The sequence below is a fragment of the Petromyzon marinus genome, chromosome 36 (genome assembly GCF_048934315.1).
Source record: "Petromyzon marinus isolate PM22_M1 ecotype Great Lakes invasive population chromosome 36, UKy_Petmar_22M1.pri1.0, whole genome shotgun sequence".
Lineage (NCBI taxonomy): Eukaryota > Metazoa > Chordata > Hyperoartia > Petromyzontiformes > Petromyzontidae > Petromyzon > Petromyzon marinus.
Window position 1 is genome coordinate 10,332,896 of NC_133702.1, and position 17,089 is coordinate 10,349,984.

The 17,089-nt window shown below is 49.3% G+C and overlaps 1 protein-coding gene across 4 annotated transcripts in view; it reads left to right on the plus strand.

Moving 5' to 3' along the window:
• LOC116949299 (tubulin alpha chain, testis-specific-like) overlaps positions 1-16,199 on the plus strand; it is a 27,718-nt gene extending 11,519 nt beyond the window's left edge. For all 4 annotated transcript variants that reach the window (XM_032966436.2, XM_032966435.2, XM_032966437.2 and 1 more), the window contains 6 exons: positions 9,139-9,442; positions 11,074-11,222; positions 12,523-12,675; positions 13,023-13,550; positions 14,683-14,846; positions 15,360-16,199. In XM_032966436.2, the coding sequence (XP_032822327.2) occupies positions 9,139-9,442; positions 11,074-11,222; positions 12,523-12,675; positions 13,023-13,550; positions 14,683-14,846; positions 15,360-15,492 (1,431 nt within the window). In that variant the 3' untranslated portion in view covers positions 15,493-16,199. The remainder of the gene's footprint in view (positions 1-9,138; positions 9,443-11,073; positions 11,223-12,522; positions 12,676-13,022; positions 13,551-14,682; positions 14,847-15,359) is intronic.
• Positions 16,200-17,089: the final 890 nt, after the last annotated feature.

Consider the following 17,089-nt stretch of genomic DNA (forward strand, 5'->3'; position numbering starts at 1 on the left):
TTTTAATATGTTAGTGCACTATTTTGTCCTGTGGTAGATGTTTTGACCCCCCTACAAACTTGCCACGTACACATTAACAGACTGAACCTGCGGAGCAGAAGAACCTTTATGAAAGATCATCTGTAACGCATTTTTTATTCCCAGCGTCTGGCAAGCCTCGTGCGTTATTACTCGTGCCGTAAACTATCATGCGACATCGCAAGCGCGCGTTATGTCGTAACACTGCGCACATTCAACACTCGGGCGGCAAAGGTGCCCAAGTTGGTGGCAACTTTGCGGCTGGTGGCTCGGTGACCGATGGGAGTGGACGTTCCAATTTTGCTCTCTCTCTCGCCCTCCCACCCCCGTGGCTTTAATTGCAAACTGCTTCGTCACCGCTGAAGTTTTAACCCTTCCCTAGCCACCGGGGCAGCAGTGTTGCCGTGCCTGCTCTAGACTTCACGTGCAAGTTGGCTGATCCCCCCCCCCCCATCGTCACCCCCCGGGGCCCGATCTATATTTGGCTGGGCGAGCACGCCCTTATCAGGACGGCATACGTGGGGGTGCGTGGACCACGCGTCCTTGGGCCCCCCCCCCCCCAAGCCCCACACGCATGCCCCCCTCGTGCGTATATATAGGTGACTGGCTGCCTGACAGCTAGCGTACCAATTTGTGGCCCGAATTTATCAAGTTACCGTAAGATGATTCGTTTGGAGCAGTGGTTCTTAACCTTTACTACAGCCTTGCACCCCTTTGGGTCTCGGTCGTTAGAAAATGTATAATTTTAATACATCCGTAGGTTTGATGAAACAAAGTTGTACTTAACGTGTGCCCGTGCGAGATGCACCCCCCCAGGTTAAGGAACCACTGCTGTAGACACGCTGTTAAATCATATGGCCGTTTCCTGTGAATGTTGGACTTGGGTGAAGATGGGACGTTCGTTCCGAAGAGTGGTTTTTCAGGTTTGTGGCCCCGTGTCGTTGGGCGTGTCACCCTTGGCGTGTCACCTCGGCGCGCGCCGCCGCCGGCCCCTTCGCGTGCAAAACTTCCGAAGATGTCCCCGCAGTAGCGCGTCGCGCAAGCTTGAGAAGACATTTCTCGCGGACACGCGGCGCCCCCCCCCCCCCCCCCCCGTGAAATCCACGACGAAGGGCTGTGTACGCTTGCTCGTTCAAAGAGGGGACATTCCGGTTTGTTTCTGAAGGCTTTGTTTTTTTGAATGCGTACTGTGGTTGAGCGGTGGTGCAGCGGTTAGCGCCATGCACTGTGACCTGGGTGATTTTGAGCGCGATTCCCTTTTAAAATATAATTCCCCCAATCATCATCCTACATTTTGCAGTTACTGATAGCAAGTCTTTTGTTTTGGTCTTGCCCTCCCATGTTCAGTTCACCGTCCAAGACGATGTTGTTTAAGGCCGCTTTATACATTAAAATCATTAGGATTTAATTTTATAAAAGTGGTCACACCCACTTGTTTTTTTTTCACCACAATCAATCAATCAGCCATGGTCAGACCACCGCCGGATGAAGGTGACTCCCAAGCAGCCAGCCACGGCCCACGATTAAAACATTTTGCTTATATAACCGGGCCAACACGGCCCCACCTTCAGTGGATGTTTGATGAGTAGCCGCCTGCCCTCTGTTTGGCGACGTTGAGGCGTAGCTGGTAACCCGCCAGGCCCCTGCGAGCGCTTCCCGTGCGTTGCGTTTGTTGGAGTTTCCCTGACGTTCTGAAGTGTGTCCTTTAGCTTGTAGCATTGAATAATAATACAAAAAAATAGAGTATGGATTAAAAACAAAAATGTATTTCATTACTATAACTTAGGTTGTATATTTAACTCCAAGGTTAACTTATTCAAAACTTCGTCATATATCCGCATACAAATAATAATTTCAGCCCTTTGTCAATCATAGATGAGGCCTCCTCACGCCATATCAGATATGGGTGTTGTTGTTTGACCATACTTCGCTACTCTGGTCAGTGCGGGATGGCGAAGGCGGAACATGGGACCGGTTCACACATCACTCGCCACTGATGTTAGCCGTGATCGGAAATCGAACTCGGGTCGCCAGGTTCATGGCGTACGCTAACCACTGCCCCACCTTCATCCCACGTAAACATTTGTGGCCTATATATTATTTTATCTATAAAACATATATATAATACCTCATAGACCTGTGTGGTTTTTGTGTGTGTACTTGTGCACAACCTCCCATTGCACCCCCCTTTAATATTTCATTCGGCTTCATTATGAAGAAGTACGCGTGGTATAGGCAATACATCATTTATAACGTCGGGGATACTTCTAACGAGAGCGCTGGGACGATTCGTCAATTTTCAGTCAAAGAGTCTAATAAAACAATAATCAGCTGTTGTGTTCTGTGGTAGATTACTCGACCCCTTTGAAGCTAAACTAAATAAAAAATGTTACCAGGTACGGCCTGCTGAGCGATACATTGTAGCTTGTTTTCAGAAGCGACCTGGCCACAATATGGTAGCTCGGCAAAGTGGCTAATCGCGTGGACATTTATCGCTGCCAAATAATCTCAGCACGTGTTTATAAACGTGGAAGGGGCGTGGGGGTGGGGAAAGACGGAGGACCCAGACAAAAATCCACGCGACCACGGGTAGAGTGAGTTTATGCAAACTCCAAATATACAGCAGTAGGCGTCAGGGTCGGGGAGTCCAACCCCCTTGCCACATCCTGCCTCCCGAAAGCGGGAACCCGCACCCTACAAGCCACACTCTGTGTTTCTTAGCTGCCCATGCCTTTGACATCACCAAGCTCCACCCGCCCATCACCTCCCGTACAGCGGCGCACGTGGGAACAGACTTGAGACTTGTTAGTTTAACACGTAGGCTTTCGCGACCAATGTCCATAATAGAGGGTTTTTTTATGGGTTAGATCGCGTAACCCAAAATTCCTGTATTGTGGTTGTCACTTTTTGTCCGATTAGCCGAAGCATCAAACTGATAATCGGTTATGTACATCATCGGATTACAGCCCAGCGACGATTCAGACGATTCATAGAACGTTTAATATATATACGCAGGAGAGCTTGGTAACTGGACTCGGACATGAATACGAGAGAGTAACACTCACGCACGACACAAATAGGTCACACACTTGTTGAGCGCTGTAATATGTACATCCATGTAAAGTATTCAGCAGGAAACAAACGAATCTTCAGCAGACAGGAACAAGGCTGCCTTGGGTACACTTCACATTGTATTGCATACGAACAACCATATTAAAAAACAATGACATTTATAATACTGCCATAATTTAACAAACTCATCTGTTCCCATAATGACCTCTATGAACTCTATGTCGTGTGAAGAAGGGCTATTGCCCGAAACGTCGCTAACTATAATTCCTCCTAAGGCCACACCCCGTTATTGAGGTACACATTGAGTTCATTTGTTATTCTCATTGTTATCATTCCATATTGGTATTCCCATATTGTTATTTCTTTTTCCATATTCCATATTTATGATTCAATATTGTTATTCCCATATTGTTATTTATGATTCCATATTATTCCATAGTGTTATTCCCATATTGTTATTTATTACATATGATTCCATATTTATGCCATAGTTTATTCCCATGTCGTTATTCAATATAATTTTCCATTATTGTTATTTATGATTCCATAGCATTCCCATATTGTTATTTGTTTTTCCCATATTGTCATTATTCCCATATTATTTGTTATTCCCATATTGATTTCACAATTGATCGACGGAACTCCTCTCATCCACGGTATTGTGGGCGACCAATCACGCGGGTCGTGTTATCTGCCAATATACTCCGCCGATCCGAGGAACGCGCAGATCGTATTAGCCGCCAATTTGCACTGCCGATCCGAGGAACACGCGGTTCGTATTCACAAATTTACACCACCGATCCAAAGTTCGAAATTTTACGGACACTTGGAATTTTGGTGCGGAAAATAGGAAGCTTTGGTGGAACCAGCTAATAATATGGTGGCAGATAATTGAACTCCAACTATAGTGATGATTCACGTGTCGCGATTTATCTTAAAAGATTGAACAGTAGCGCCTCTAGTGGCTGCAGGGGGTGACGTGAAGGCATGATAAACAACACGACATTTACCCTTCGCTTTTTCAATCCACTGCTTGCTGGATCAGGCCTCTCCATGCCCCGTCGGTCATGGAGGGGGTGGCGGGATTTGACCATACTTCACCACGCTGGTTAGTGCGAGTTGGTAACCCCTCCCCCATGACCTGCCTGCAACACCGCGTTCCGCTCGCCTTCATCCAGCCAGCGGATGGACGGATAGGCGCGAGTTGAATAGGCGGTCTTCTCAAACGAAACGGGCATATATATGTAGTGACTGACTCAGAGACATTAGGAGTAGGAGGCACTTTATTATCAGCCTTCACAGCTCACAAGAGGTAACTACAACTCTCAGTCAGGACAGCTGGCAGACTGCCTGACTGATGACGCCGAGAAGGTGAAGACGTAGACGACGAAGACTTCAGCAGCACGACAGGATCCCACTCCAAGCAACAGCCCCGAGCCTTCGCTCGGGGTCCCCTTTTATCCTCCCAGTGTGGCCTCGCTCCGCCCCGGCCACGCCCCCCTTCTAGAACCTACTGGCGGTTTCCCGGGCTTACCTCACGTGCCCCCTCTGTACTTTTCCCCTACATCTCTCTCTGGTTTATCACATGACCTGCTGGCAGACAGGGCTGCTGCAACTGCAGATCCCCTTCTCTGCCAGGAACCAGCGCTATGCGACGTAGTGACCCATTCCACGTCACTACGTCTATATAAAAGACCCCCCCCGGGTTGTGAAGTTCCTCTCTCGTTGAAGCAGTGCCGGGTTATCCTAGTAGCAAAAGTAGCTACATATTCTACGGGCCCCGCACTTTCAAGGGCCCCACGCTAAATGCTTTCAAGCTATCAATTCCGGTTCAGTGATTCTGCACTTGCTCTATTACTATAGTACTATACCGCCTTCAACTTTAACGAACGACTGGGTGTTTAAGGTTAGCGATTTGTCGTATTTTTTGGCTATATAGCAAATGCAAAAAAACAATTACTTTACTATGCAAGTAAAAACATGTATTTTGATTTAAAGCTTTCGTGACTGTAGGGATTCATATTCTTGGTTCTTTCGGTAAAGTCACGTAGAAGGGAAACAATAAAATAATAAAAATATAAAACAATAAAATTCTCACGTCGTTTTGACTGCAACACAAGCAATCATCATTAGGTGTGAAAACCACAGCAAGAAAATTTGAAAAAAGTGGCGTTTTTTTTCTTAACGTTAGCACCACGGAGAGCGATTTGGCAGTTATTCAGATGGACGAGTCCATCTATGTTCGGAAAAGAGGAGGAGGGAGACGAAGAGAATGGAATGCGGTCTGAAAGCCACCGTAAGCGTGAACAATCAATTTAGACCAGAAATGGTTTATCAAATCCTTCCAATGATTGCTAAGGCAGAATCTATCTCGGTTGAAATTGTCTCTGTGTTTGTATATGTGGATAGCTAGCCACCTATGTGGTAGTAGTTACATTGGAGAAACCAAACGACATGTCTCGGACCGCATCCATGAACACAAAGCAGACCTAAAACACGGTAGGACCAACACCTCGGCCCTAGCAGATCACTGTTATAATTCAGTGGGCTCACATGACATTGACTTCTCCAAGACAGAGGTTCTCTGCAAGCCATCTGGCTACCATGAGAGATTCGTTCATGAGGCTATCCACATATACAAACAGACAATTTAAACCGAGAAGATGGATGCTGGCTTAGAAATAATTGGAAGGATTTGATAAACCATTTCGGGTCTTAATTGATTGTTCACGCTTACGGTGGCTTTCAGACCGCATTCCATTCTCTTCGTCTCCCCCCTCCTCTTTTCCGAACATAGATGGACTCGTCCATCTGAATAACTGCCAAATCGCTCTCCGTGGTGCTAACGTTAAGAAAAAAACACGACACTTTTTTCAAATTTTCTTGCTGTGGTTTTCACACCTAATGATGATTGCTTGTGTTGCAGTCGAAACGACGTGATAATATTATTGTTTTATATTTTTATTCTATTGTTTCCCTTCTACGTGACTTTACCAAAAGAACCAAGAATATAAAAAAAACGTATGTTTTTATTACGTATGTGTTTTTTTTAGGGCCCCTTTATAACATATGCTACAGGTCCCGCACTAGCTTCATCCGGCACACTGCGTTGAAGGGAAGAGGCGGGGGGGGGGTAGCTGGAGCTTCTGGGTACACGGTGACGCGTGGGACACAAATAGGCTTCTGGTGACGAACGTGGCCCTCTCTTTGCCACGCACGCCCGCGCGCACACACCTGCTCGCGCCGCTCAACCCCGTCACTGCCACATTGGTGGCAGCGACAAGGGTGGCGGCAGTGGCAGCTATAGCGTTGACTGTCTTGGGTGTGTGTACGTGTGTATCTAGATTGATCAAATCTAGATTGAAAACTCATTTTTTCTTAGAACTCCTTCTAGATTTTTTAAATCTACATTTGCAAATTAGTTTCTTTAGAACTGCTTCTTGTGTTTAGTTTGTGGTCCTGCCCCCCCCCCCCCCCCGCAACTCCGATTCGCACGTATGCTGGAACTTATTTAGCACCGTACGTAGCCAACCGTGCTCATCGGAGGTGCAGGGGAAGGCACAACAAGGTGCTGTCGCCCAGGCTCTCAGACTAATAATATGCCCCCTCCAAAAGTGTACAGGGTGGCCTAAAAGTTAGGACATATAGGGTTGTATAATTCATTTTAATACTGGCATTACAAAATGTTAATCGTTTATTCTTTAAGTAACATTTTGTATCGATTATCATTAATATCTATATTTTTCTTTTTCCTGTTCAGGCCACCCCAAATTCGTCTTTGATAAAACTCGACCAAGAACCCTGCTTAAATTGAGACGAAACAATAATCGATTAATATTCATTGATTACACCTGTGATCTTTAAATATATTTCCTACATTTATTTCAAAAGAGAATTCATGCATGCATTAATGTTAATCCAAGTCAACTGTAACATTTATTCATGTAAATTAAATAACCCGATGTGAGTTGTCAAGATAAATATACTAACCTTATGTGTCCTGAATTTTTGGGCCACTCTGTATGTATACAGGAGCTTTATAATGGTTTAAATGTAATAAGTACTGCACCATTGAGATAAACCCGACAGGGTGATAGAGCTTCCAATTTGGTAACTCAGCCATACAGCGTCACGAGGTGCGTACCAGGGTATCTCGTATTACTTATTCCACTTGTTGATCCGGGAAATAGTCACTGAATCTCGCGACTCTTTTTCAGGATGGTCCTGCCAACAAGTGCTCACAGTAGGGGGGGATGCCATGCTAATTACAATTGAGTAACTTGCGGGTAATTGTTTTTGTTAACTTTAGTCAATGACGTCGGCGTACATTGGCCTAAATCTTGCGAAGGACGTCACGGGATATTTAACGTCCACTGAAGCAGTCGGCGTATATGGTTTTGATATTTAATACACGCGCAGTATTATTCAGGGCGGCCGCTGGAGCCAAGCCGTGACCCTCCGTGCCAAGCGGCGAGCGAGATAAACTGGATTCTCCCGAGTAACAACGAGAGGGTCCACACGGCTCTGAGAGTGTTTTATTATTTATGAGTTCCATATGGATGCTTCGTGTCATGATATCACGATCGGGATAAAAGAATGCTGACATCGACCGATCGTGCCCTACCCAACGTACCGCGCTCCAGGCCTCGAACCTGGAGTGATGGCCACTGTGGCTCTGCAATTCCCTGCCCTTGGAGGTTAGGAATTCGCAGTCGTTGGATGTATGTTGAACTTCTTTCGCACCGTACGTAATAGCCAACCGTGCTAATCGGAGGTGCGGGGGAAGGGCAACAAACTCAACACACAAAAACTGTTCTAAAGAGATGAGTTTTCAATCTAGATTGAAAAGTACATAGCTCCAGTGGCTTCCTAATATCGGAAGGAGAATGAAGTCCCAGCTGAAGACCCCACCACCTATTTAGAACTGGCCTCTCTCTCCAGTTCTATATGTGTTCTCGTTCATCGTTCTCTCCCCAGTTGCTTCTCCTTATTTCTCGCCCATGATACACATGGCCACTCTGAGAGCAAGTATTAAATGGTGCCTTAAAACATTCAAAATTATTGCTCAAATTGGGGGGGAAAGGCAAGATATCTTCTTTTAAAATACATCATGAACCATATGTAGATTGTATACGTGCGTGTGTTTCTATTGGCTCGGTGGAGCAGTGGTACGAGCCAGGCAGGAATGCTCGCTCGCTCACCCTCTCGCTCGCCCTGCCACATGCTGCCCCAGCTAGCCACCTCTCGGCCGACCGTGGCTTTACACCAGCGGTGGGGAACGTCCGGCCCACGGGCCGTATAAGGCCCACAAAATCATTTGGTCTGGCCCTGCCAAGGCAACCGCAGGCGGGACTCGAAATTCAATAAATCTAGGAGCAAACCTGGAAAAGCAGTTGCGAGTAGCAACATCATCAATACCAACTAACATCATCAATACCAGCTAACATCATCAATACCAGATAACATCACACGCCTCGCCAAAGAGAAGCAGTTCCAGCCATCGCATTAGGGGTGAGTTAATTAAATGTTTGACCAAATATAAAAGGCTAATTTTTAAGTTGATCATTTTGTATGGCCCACGAATGATGTTTTTAAAATATCCAAATGGCCTTTGGCAGAAAAAAAGGTTCCCCACCCCTGGTGTAGACCCTGCGCAGCTCTGCGAGTTGGGCACCACGAACACCCCCTCGCACTGCACGTACGCACACGACTCCGTGTCTGCGTTCAAGTTGTCGTCCTCCCCCCCCCGCACCTCCGATTTGCACGGCTGGCTACGTACGGTGGTGCGAAAGAAGTTCAACATACCTACAGTGCATACGAGTTTATTTGAATATACCCCGGTGAAAACTCAAGAGACTGGGTGGCAGCGGGGGGGGGGGGGGGGGGGGGTAGTGAGTCTCGTTTAAAAAGAGTGACATGTGTCACCCAAGTGAGTAACAGCAACGAATCAAATAAATAAAAATCGGGAAGAAAAACAAAAAAAATCACAACTGCGTCACACGAGCAATTGAACAAGCAAACTAAACAACATTCTGCATGTGTGCGCAGCGCGAGTGCATCTCGGTACACGTCGGGCAGGCCGGCGTGCAGATCGGCAACGCGTGCTGGGAGCTCTTCTGCCTGGAGCACGGCATCATGCAGGACGGCACCCTGCAGGACAAGCAGTCGCAGAGCGCCCTGGCCGCCGCCGCCACCGTCGCCGCCGGCAGCGGGGGCAGCAGCGGCGGCGGCGGCGGCGCGGCGAGGCCGCAGAGCGACCGCAAGGACGCGTTCAGCACCTTTTTCAGCGAGACCGACGCCGCCAAGTACGTGCCCCGCGCCGTCTTCGTCGACCTGGAGCCCACCGTGGTCGGTAAGCTGAACCCGGACGATGCGAAACCCGCAGCCCGCAAACCCGCGGTAACTCGGCGGCAGCGGGAGGGTTCGAACGTCGTGGGCGCGGTGCGTTTTGGGTATGGGCCGATGGCGAGCACCCGGCCAAAAAAAAAAATCTGTTGAGAGCCAATCGTTTCAAAAGTGGGGCTGTGAAGAAGGGCCATTGCAGACGGTGCTTCCCGTTCTCTCTAGTAACGAGAAGAGAACAGGCCGGCTAAAAGAAAAATATCCATTCGGCGATGGTAGATGTTATTCCGCGTTGTGTTCTTGTGCCCCCATCCACATCACGCGGCTTGCTTTGAGATGATCGGACGACTTCACAAAGAGGGAACCACGATTGGGTTAATGTGACGGCGACGATTTGTTCAAAAGTGCTCTCTCCTGGGGAGTTTTCGCATCTCTGCAAGCGGCGACCAAGAGGCACCCGTGTCAGCCCATAAGCTCATTGGATTCCTCCGGGCTAAATAAAGATTCAGAATTTTTTCTGACCAATCCTGTGTAACACAAGAATAACAACAACCATATTGGTTGCACTTTTTTTACGCACTAAACCGAAGCCTTTGCACGCATCCCGCCGATCGCAATACGCTCACTACAAAAATATCGTCACGCTCAACCTCCCCTGCACGTTCCAAGAAACCTATTATTATATTTTGGTACCTGCAAAGGAGGTCTAATGAGGTAGATGTTTACCCAGAGCCCTCATTACTTTGATAGTACATTGTGTTTGAGCTGTACGCCTTTTGGCGTCCTCTGGTCTAGCACCAATTGAGACGAGGCTCAAAAGCCGTCTCTGGACCAATCAGTTTCAGGGACAATGCATATATTATCAGTGTTTTTTTTGCATTTTGTGTGGTTAATGCACACATGATTCTTTGTAAAAAGGTTTCAGTTTTGTTGCCAGAAAAAAAGGGGAAAACTCTATTATTGATCTATGATACACACCTAGGGTTGCCAATCCTCCCGGATTATCCCCGGAACCTTTTACCAGCATTGGCATCGATGTCCTGGTGACTACTGGAAGCAATTTGGGAGATTTTAATCCTCGGATATTTTAATAAAATAAAAATAAATTAATCAATAGCTTCAGTCAGAGGGAGCAACCTTCTACACACCGGCCATCTAAACCTTTTATCTTTTAGGGGGGGAGCGTCACGATGCAGCAGTCCTTCAAGAGCCACATGCACCTCCGGAACCGCAGGTTTCCGACCCCTGACCTAACCCAAAATAAACCAATTATGAATAGCGATATACACCGATTGGACAATTCTTTCTAATAATATTCATACATTAACCCCTAACCCTTCATGCCCCCCCAATTCCCCCCTAAGTTTCTATCACATTCTCCACATGGATCCCAGACCGATCGGTTCACAGGGCTGCAGGGCTTCCCAGTGGGGGGGCGAAAACCAATTACCCCCCCCCCCCCACCGCTGCCCCCCAGCCTGCCAAGTTTGGAGGAAGAGGGCGACAGTCTGCTCCCCTCGCTTCCTCCTGTGCAACGCCGACACGCGCGAGCCCCAATCGCGCGCGCCTTGACCCCCAATCGCTCGCGCCTTGACCCCCAATCGCGCGCGCCTTGACCCCCTCGTGTGACCCCTCTTTCAGACGAGGTGCGCACGGGCCCGTACCGCCAACTCTTCCACCCCGAGCAGCTCATCACGGGCAAGGAGGACGCGGCGAACAACTACGCGCGCGGCCACTACACCATCGGCAAGGAGATCGTCGACCTGGTGCTCGACCGCATCCGCAAGCTGGTACGGGACGGCGGAGGTGGTGGGCCGGTGGCGATGGTGGTGGGGAGCGGTGGTGCAGCGGTTAGCGCTACGCTGCGCTACGAACCCTGGCTGCCCAAGTTTGATTCCCCGCTCACAGCCAGCACCGGTGACGATTAATTGAACCGGCCCTGGGGCCTCCCCTAGGTCGACTCAGCCTCAAATGAGTACCTGGTGCGGTGTGTAAACATCACTACTGGGGAGACAAAGGCGGCCGGGCGTGGTGCTGGCCACCCACCTCGCGTGTACCGTGCCGGCCTTCATAGGTGCTCGCTAACAGCACTTGCTCCTATAGTCTGTTAAGGCTACACGGGGATCTTTGTCTTTGGTGGCTGGGTGGGGAGGAGGAGGGCAAGCACCGTCAGTTTTTGTAACTATTTTCCACCGACGTTGAAAATGATTACTGGTACCGCTGCGCTGCCCAGAGAGGTTCCATGTAGGCCCCGGGGCTGGAGGCCCTAGACATAATTCCACGTGGAGCCCCTTGATTCATGAGTAGCATAAAATCTGAATGTTGTGGAGTGGAAGATGGCAGCCTCCACGCGGCCCACTCTGGTTAAGTGAGAAATCAACGCGCGACCGAACGTCGAGCATCCCCCGGTTTGCAGAGCAACCACACAAGCCACGCCAACGGCAACGGCCCTGTTCAGTGCCAGATGGGCCCTGAGTCAAGGATCCTCCAGAAATGTTGTGGGGTCCTTTTGGGGCAAGTTGCACCTTCTGCACCCCCTGCTTCACCCTCTCTGGGCGGCCCTGGCAATAGCTCTGTCCGTCCGTCCAACTGCCTGAAATGCTGCACATAATTAGGAACCACTGTGTATCATTATGGGGAGCTACATGCATTCCTCTACGTGAATAGGGTCAGGCATAGGCAGAGGAGAAGAGGAAGCTCCTGAACCTGGACTTGAGGAAGGGAAGGAGTCGGCAACTTTATTGACACTTTGTGGTGCGTCTTATTTTCCGGAGCATGTTATAATCGGAAAAGTACGGAAATCAATTGTCCACACTCCATATCCGTTTGTCAACACTGTGCTCCACGTCCGAAAATTCACGTTTCTTCACTCCACGCTCACTCCCTGGGTTTGATCTTCCACGAAGCTCATAGTCCTGGTGGGGGAGGAAATTTCAGACTAATGGGGGGAACATATATTCCTCGTCACTGACTTGGATCGTTGCTACTGCTGCTGCAATCACGGTTACAGGGGCTGCCTGTGTTCCCAATCGCTGTCCTCACCCCACGCCCACCCCATGTCCCCACCTAATGTTCCCACATGGACCGTAGGCCGATCAGTGCTCGGGGCTGCAAGGATTCCTGATCTTCCACAGCTTCGGGGGCGGCACGGGCTCGGGCTTCACGTCGCTGCTCATGGAGCGCCTCTCGGTCGACTACGGAAAGAAGTCCAAGTTGGAGTTCTCCATCTACCCTGCGCCACAGGTGAGTTGGCGCTACGGTTCGTGGACAAGGCCTCGGTGCTCCGGATTTAAACTAAACTAAAAAAAACTAAACTACTTTTTTATTTTAACAGGTAAGGGCCCAATGAGCTATATAGCTCTTTTTCAGACGCGACCTGCCCACGAATGACCGCTCAACAAAATGACTTATCATGTTGAAATTGATAGCAGCAAAATAATGTAAATAATATAAACGCATGTTTCTATTGCATTACTGACCTGCCCCAACTCCAATCGACTTGACCTCACCTGACCCGACCGATACCAACCTATACCCATTCTGACCCGTTTCTCCATCCTTCCGCGGCCCTCGTGTTGCGTACGGCACAGGTGTCCACCGCCGTGGTGGAGCCCTACAACTCCATCCTCACCACCCACACCACCCTGGAGCACACCGACTGCGCCTTCATGGTGGACAACGAGGCCATCTTCGACATCTGCCGCCGCAACCTGGACATCGAGCGCCCCACCTACACCAACCTCAACCGCCTCATCGGCCAGATCGTGTCGTCCATCACGGCCTCGCTCCGCTTCGACGGCGCCCTCAACGTCGACCTCACCGAGTTCCAGACCAACCTGGTGCCCTACCCGCGCATCCACTTTCCGCTGGTCACCTACGCGCCCATCATCTCGGCCGAGAAGGCGTACCACGAGCAGCTGTCCGTGGCTGAGATCACGACGGCCTGCTTCGAGCCGGCCAACCAGATGGTGAAGTGTGACCCGCGGCACGGCAAGTACATGGCGTGCTGCATGCTGTACCGTGGCGACGTCGTGCCCAAGGACGTCAACAACGCCATCGCCGCCATCAAGACCAAGCGCAGCATCCAGTTCGTCGACTGGTGCCCCACGGGCTTCAAGGTGAGGATGCCCAGCGTGAGGTTTTGCGAAACGAAATTCGCGATGGAAATATTTCGTCGACGAAGCGTTTTTATTTTTGAGTCAGCGATGGCTACAAGTGGACTTAAAAGCGTGACAACTGACTACCACTGCTACCCACCACCATCATCACCATCACCAGAGAACAAAGACCAGCTGACCATGACGAGACAAATCTAACAGAGTCTAAGTGAAGACACAGACCGAGATAATGTAGTAGCATTGCTAGAGACTGCAGTGCACTGAGGAAAACCGAACAGGTAATTAGCTCTGTGTATTTAACAGGATTTACTAAGTTTCATAATTGGCTGACCTGATAACGGTCGGAGGAGAAACACTGCTACACAGACACCAATATTTAGCAAACGAACGTGTCTAACGACTAAATAATTAACTGATTTACTCTACTAGACGAAGAGAATGACGACATGGAATCCGCAGAGACTCGACTAATATTTCCCATAGTCTCATCGACTAGACCAGGCCGAACACTCAAGCAAAAACTTCTGACTGCATGAGCACCGGGCAAAGCCAGTGTCGACAACGTAGCGATCTTGTCGAAAGATCTCGAGGCGTTTTGTGTTTCCATAGCGAAGAAAGTTTATCAGATCGACAAGTATAGAAACTCTAGCGCTCCTGCCCGTCTAACCTCCATGATGCTGTTACAAATAGTTCTCCCGTGTGTTTTTGGGTTGTGGTTTTAGTTTTGTTGTCCTTTTGCCGCACCACCGATGAGTACGGCTGGCTACGTACGGTGCAAAAAAAAGTTCAATATATATACATTCATACGTACCGCTATGTGTTGTTTGGAACGATGTCCGACGTTTCGCTCCTACGTGCTGGGAGCTCCTTCAGGAACTAATGTCAATGGTGAGAGCTACTACGGAACTCAGTTCTTCGAAAAAACTTCCAGGTCCTGGCACAACATATCAGACATGACGCTGAACAATATGCGGTACAACCCACAATGCAACGGAAAGAACGTACGCAGTAGCAGTTTTATGACGGTACCTTTCATGATGACACCTGACAACGCGCCCTTTCTTGTACTTCTCCCCACAACTCATCCGGTGGCCTTCACCGCCACTCCCCCTGGTGTCTCTCACCACCCCAGGTGGGCATCAACTACCAGCCCCCCACGGTGGTGCCGAGTGGCGACCTGGCACGGGTGCAGCGCGCCGTCTGCATGCTCAGCAACACCACGGCCATCGCTGAGGCCTGGGCTCGCCTGGACCACAAGTTCGACCTCATGTACGCCAAGCGCGCCTTTGTGCACTGGTAAGTTTACAGCAGCAACGTTGATCATGGTTGCCACGGTGGCGTGGATGTTAACTACCTCGTCTGGTACACAGAATGTTGTGGGTTTGATGCCGACCTTGACGCCTGCTGTATATTTGGAGTTTGCATCTCTCTCTCCTCGTGGTCACGTGGAGTGAAAATAAGAGTAAGAAAAGAGTTTATGTTCTTTTTTATTTTAAGGAGTGGGTTGCCGAAGTAGTGGTTAGAGCATTGCTGATAGGGCTGTAGATTATGATGGTGACGATGCTGATGAATGATGAGGATGCTGTTTCTGATGTGGGTGATAAGAACGTTGTCGCTCCAAATGCGATGAATGATGTTGATGATGGTGATTTGGCCACAAATACCGTTGCCGAATGTGGTGATTCCTGCAGCTGAAGCTACTGCCAATGATGATGACACTTCTACTCTTTGTTGGTGATTCTGGCGTAACTTATGATGGTTACTGTCTTGACGATGATGACGATGTTGATGCCTCGGACTTGCCTGCAGGTACGTGGGGGAGGGAATGGAGGAGGGGGAGTTTGCCGAGGCCCGGGAGGACCTGGCCGCCTTGGAGAAGGACTACGAGGAGGTCGGGGTCGACTCCCTGGAGGGCGACTGCGAGGACGGGGAAGAGTACTGACCCGTTGACCCAATGACCCGGTGACCTGGCCTTCCCTTGCCAGCGCCATGGGCCTTCGTGGCTGCTGCCTTAAAGCTATCGTCAGACGCTAACGCAACTCAAACGCCACAGACAGGGGGCACACAGAGGCTGTGCTCGTAAAAATGAATTCCCTAGCTCGGTTATTCATTCATTCGTAAAAAGGTAAAGATGCAGCCCTGCAATTTCTTGCTCGCACAACTGCTGGCAGAAGGATCTCGGCTAGAGGGAGCGCTAGAGAGACTCTCTCGAGGGTATTGGCACGCCAAATCCATCCCACCTTTTGTATGCAAACTTTATAGCATTATAAGAATACCGGGTACAATAATACTGGATAGTATTATTACGCATAAGCATATCTTGTAGCGGTAGTGCCGTACACCGACAATCCCTCCTCCACGTCCAGCCTAGAAGCGTTCCGGGGAATGTTGAGTGAGACATGAAGCCCTGTGTCGTCGAAAAGTGTGGTGTCTGGGAAATGGATTAGTGAGGTGGTGGGGGGGGGGCAGTGTTTTCAACTTTTTATTTCAGAACCCCAACATTTTCCTATCCTCAGCAATGATAACTATGGAATAGACGTTGAAACGTCGACACCGCGATGCGTGTTTAGGAGCGCAGCCGGCGTGCGATGTTCAGCTTACAACATAGTGCACCGATATGACATTCAAATACACAGTCTGTGAACGCCACGCGTGTCTGCTGTTATTTTTTGTTGTCGTGAGCGGTGTGTATATGTGTGTGTGTGGGCGGCCATGAGTTCGGTACTGAGTGAGGGTTAGGGTTAGGGTCAGGCCCGTTTTGGTGGATGGAGTTAAGTTGGTGAGGGATGATTGAGGGGGTTGTGGACAGGTGGCAGCTCAGAAGTCAGTGCCATGCTGAAATCACCCGTTTTTCCCACTGGCACATCCAAGCTGAGCTAGCATGGAAGGCCCTTCCGGTACCGGTGGTTTTCCACTGGCTATTTGGCAAGCCAAGCTGTGACCAAAGTGTGATAAGCTGGCTTCAAGGGACACCTGTGCCGGGTTGGCTCAGTACAGCCTTGGTGTGGCTCACTTGTACAGAAGGACAAAAAAGAGACAAGAGTTTGTGTATGTACATAGATATGGATGAGTGTATGCATGACACCCTCACGTTGAAGATATCAACGCAGGCCCTGCTCCACTCTACAGCTGTGCTCCAGTGTGGAGTGCCAGCCCTGTCACACAAACCTTGTCGACATCGAAATTGACACTGCACTTCGTATCATCCGTGGCTTCCTGTGCTGGCGAACATCGCTCCAGCCAACAACCAACGTGATGCTGCGACGATCTGGGAGTACAACAAGATCATGAAAAACTTCGCCCTGCCGCTCCACCGAGACATAAATAAAACCCCACGCCCTAGGCTTAAATCAGTCCGTCAGAACCGACGATGATGATGGAAAAGCCCCATATTCCAACACAGAAAGCAATGTATGACCTTGATGAATCCCTGATAATCTCTGCACCACACTTTCCCCTTGAAGTACAATGAACTTGGCCCCTCAACGTCATCATCATCAGTATTCCTAAGGCTTGGATTCCCATCCAGAAGGCCTTTT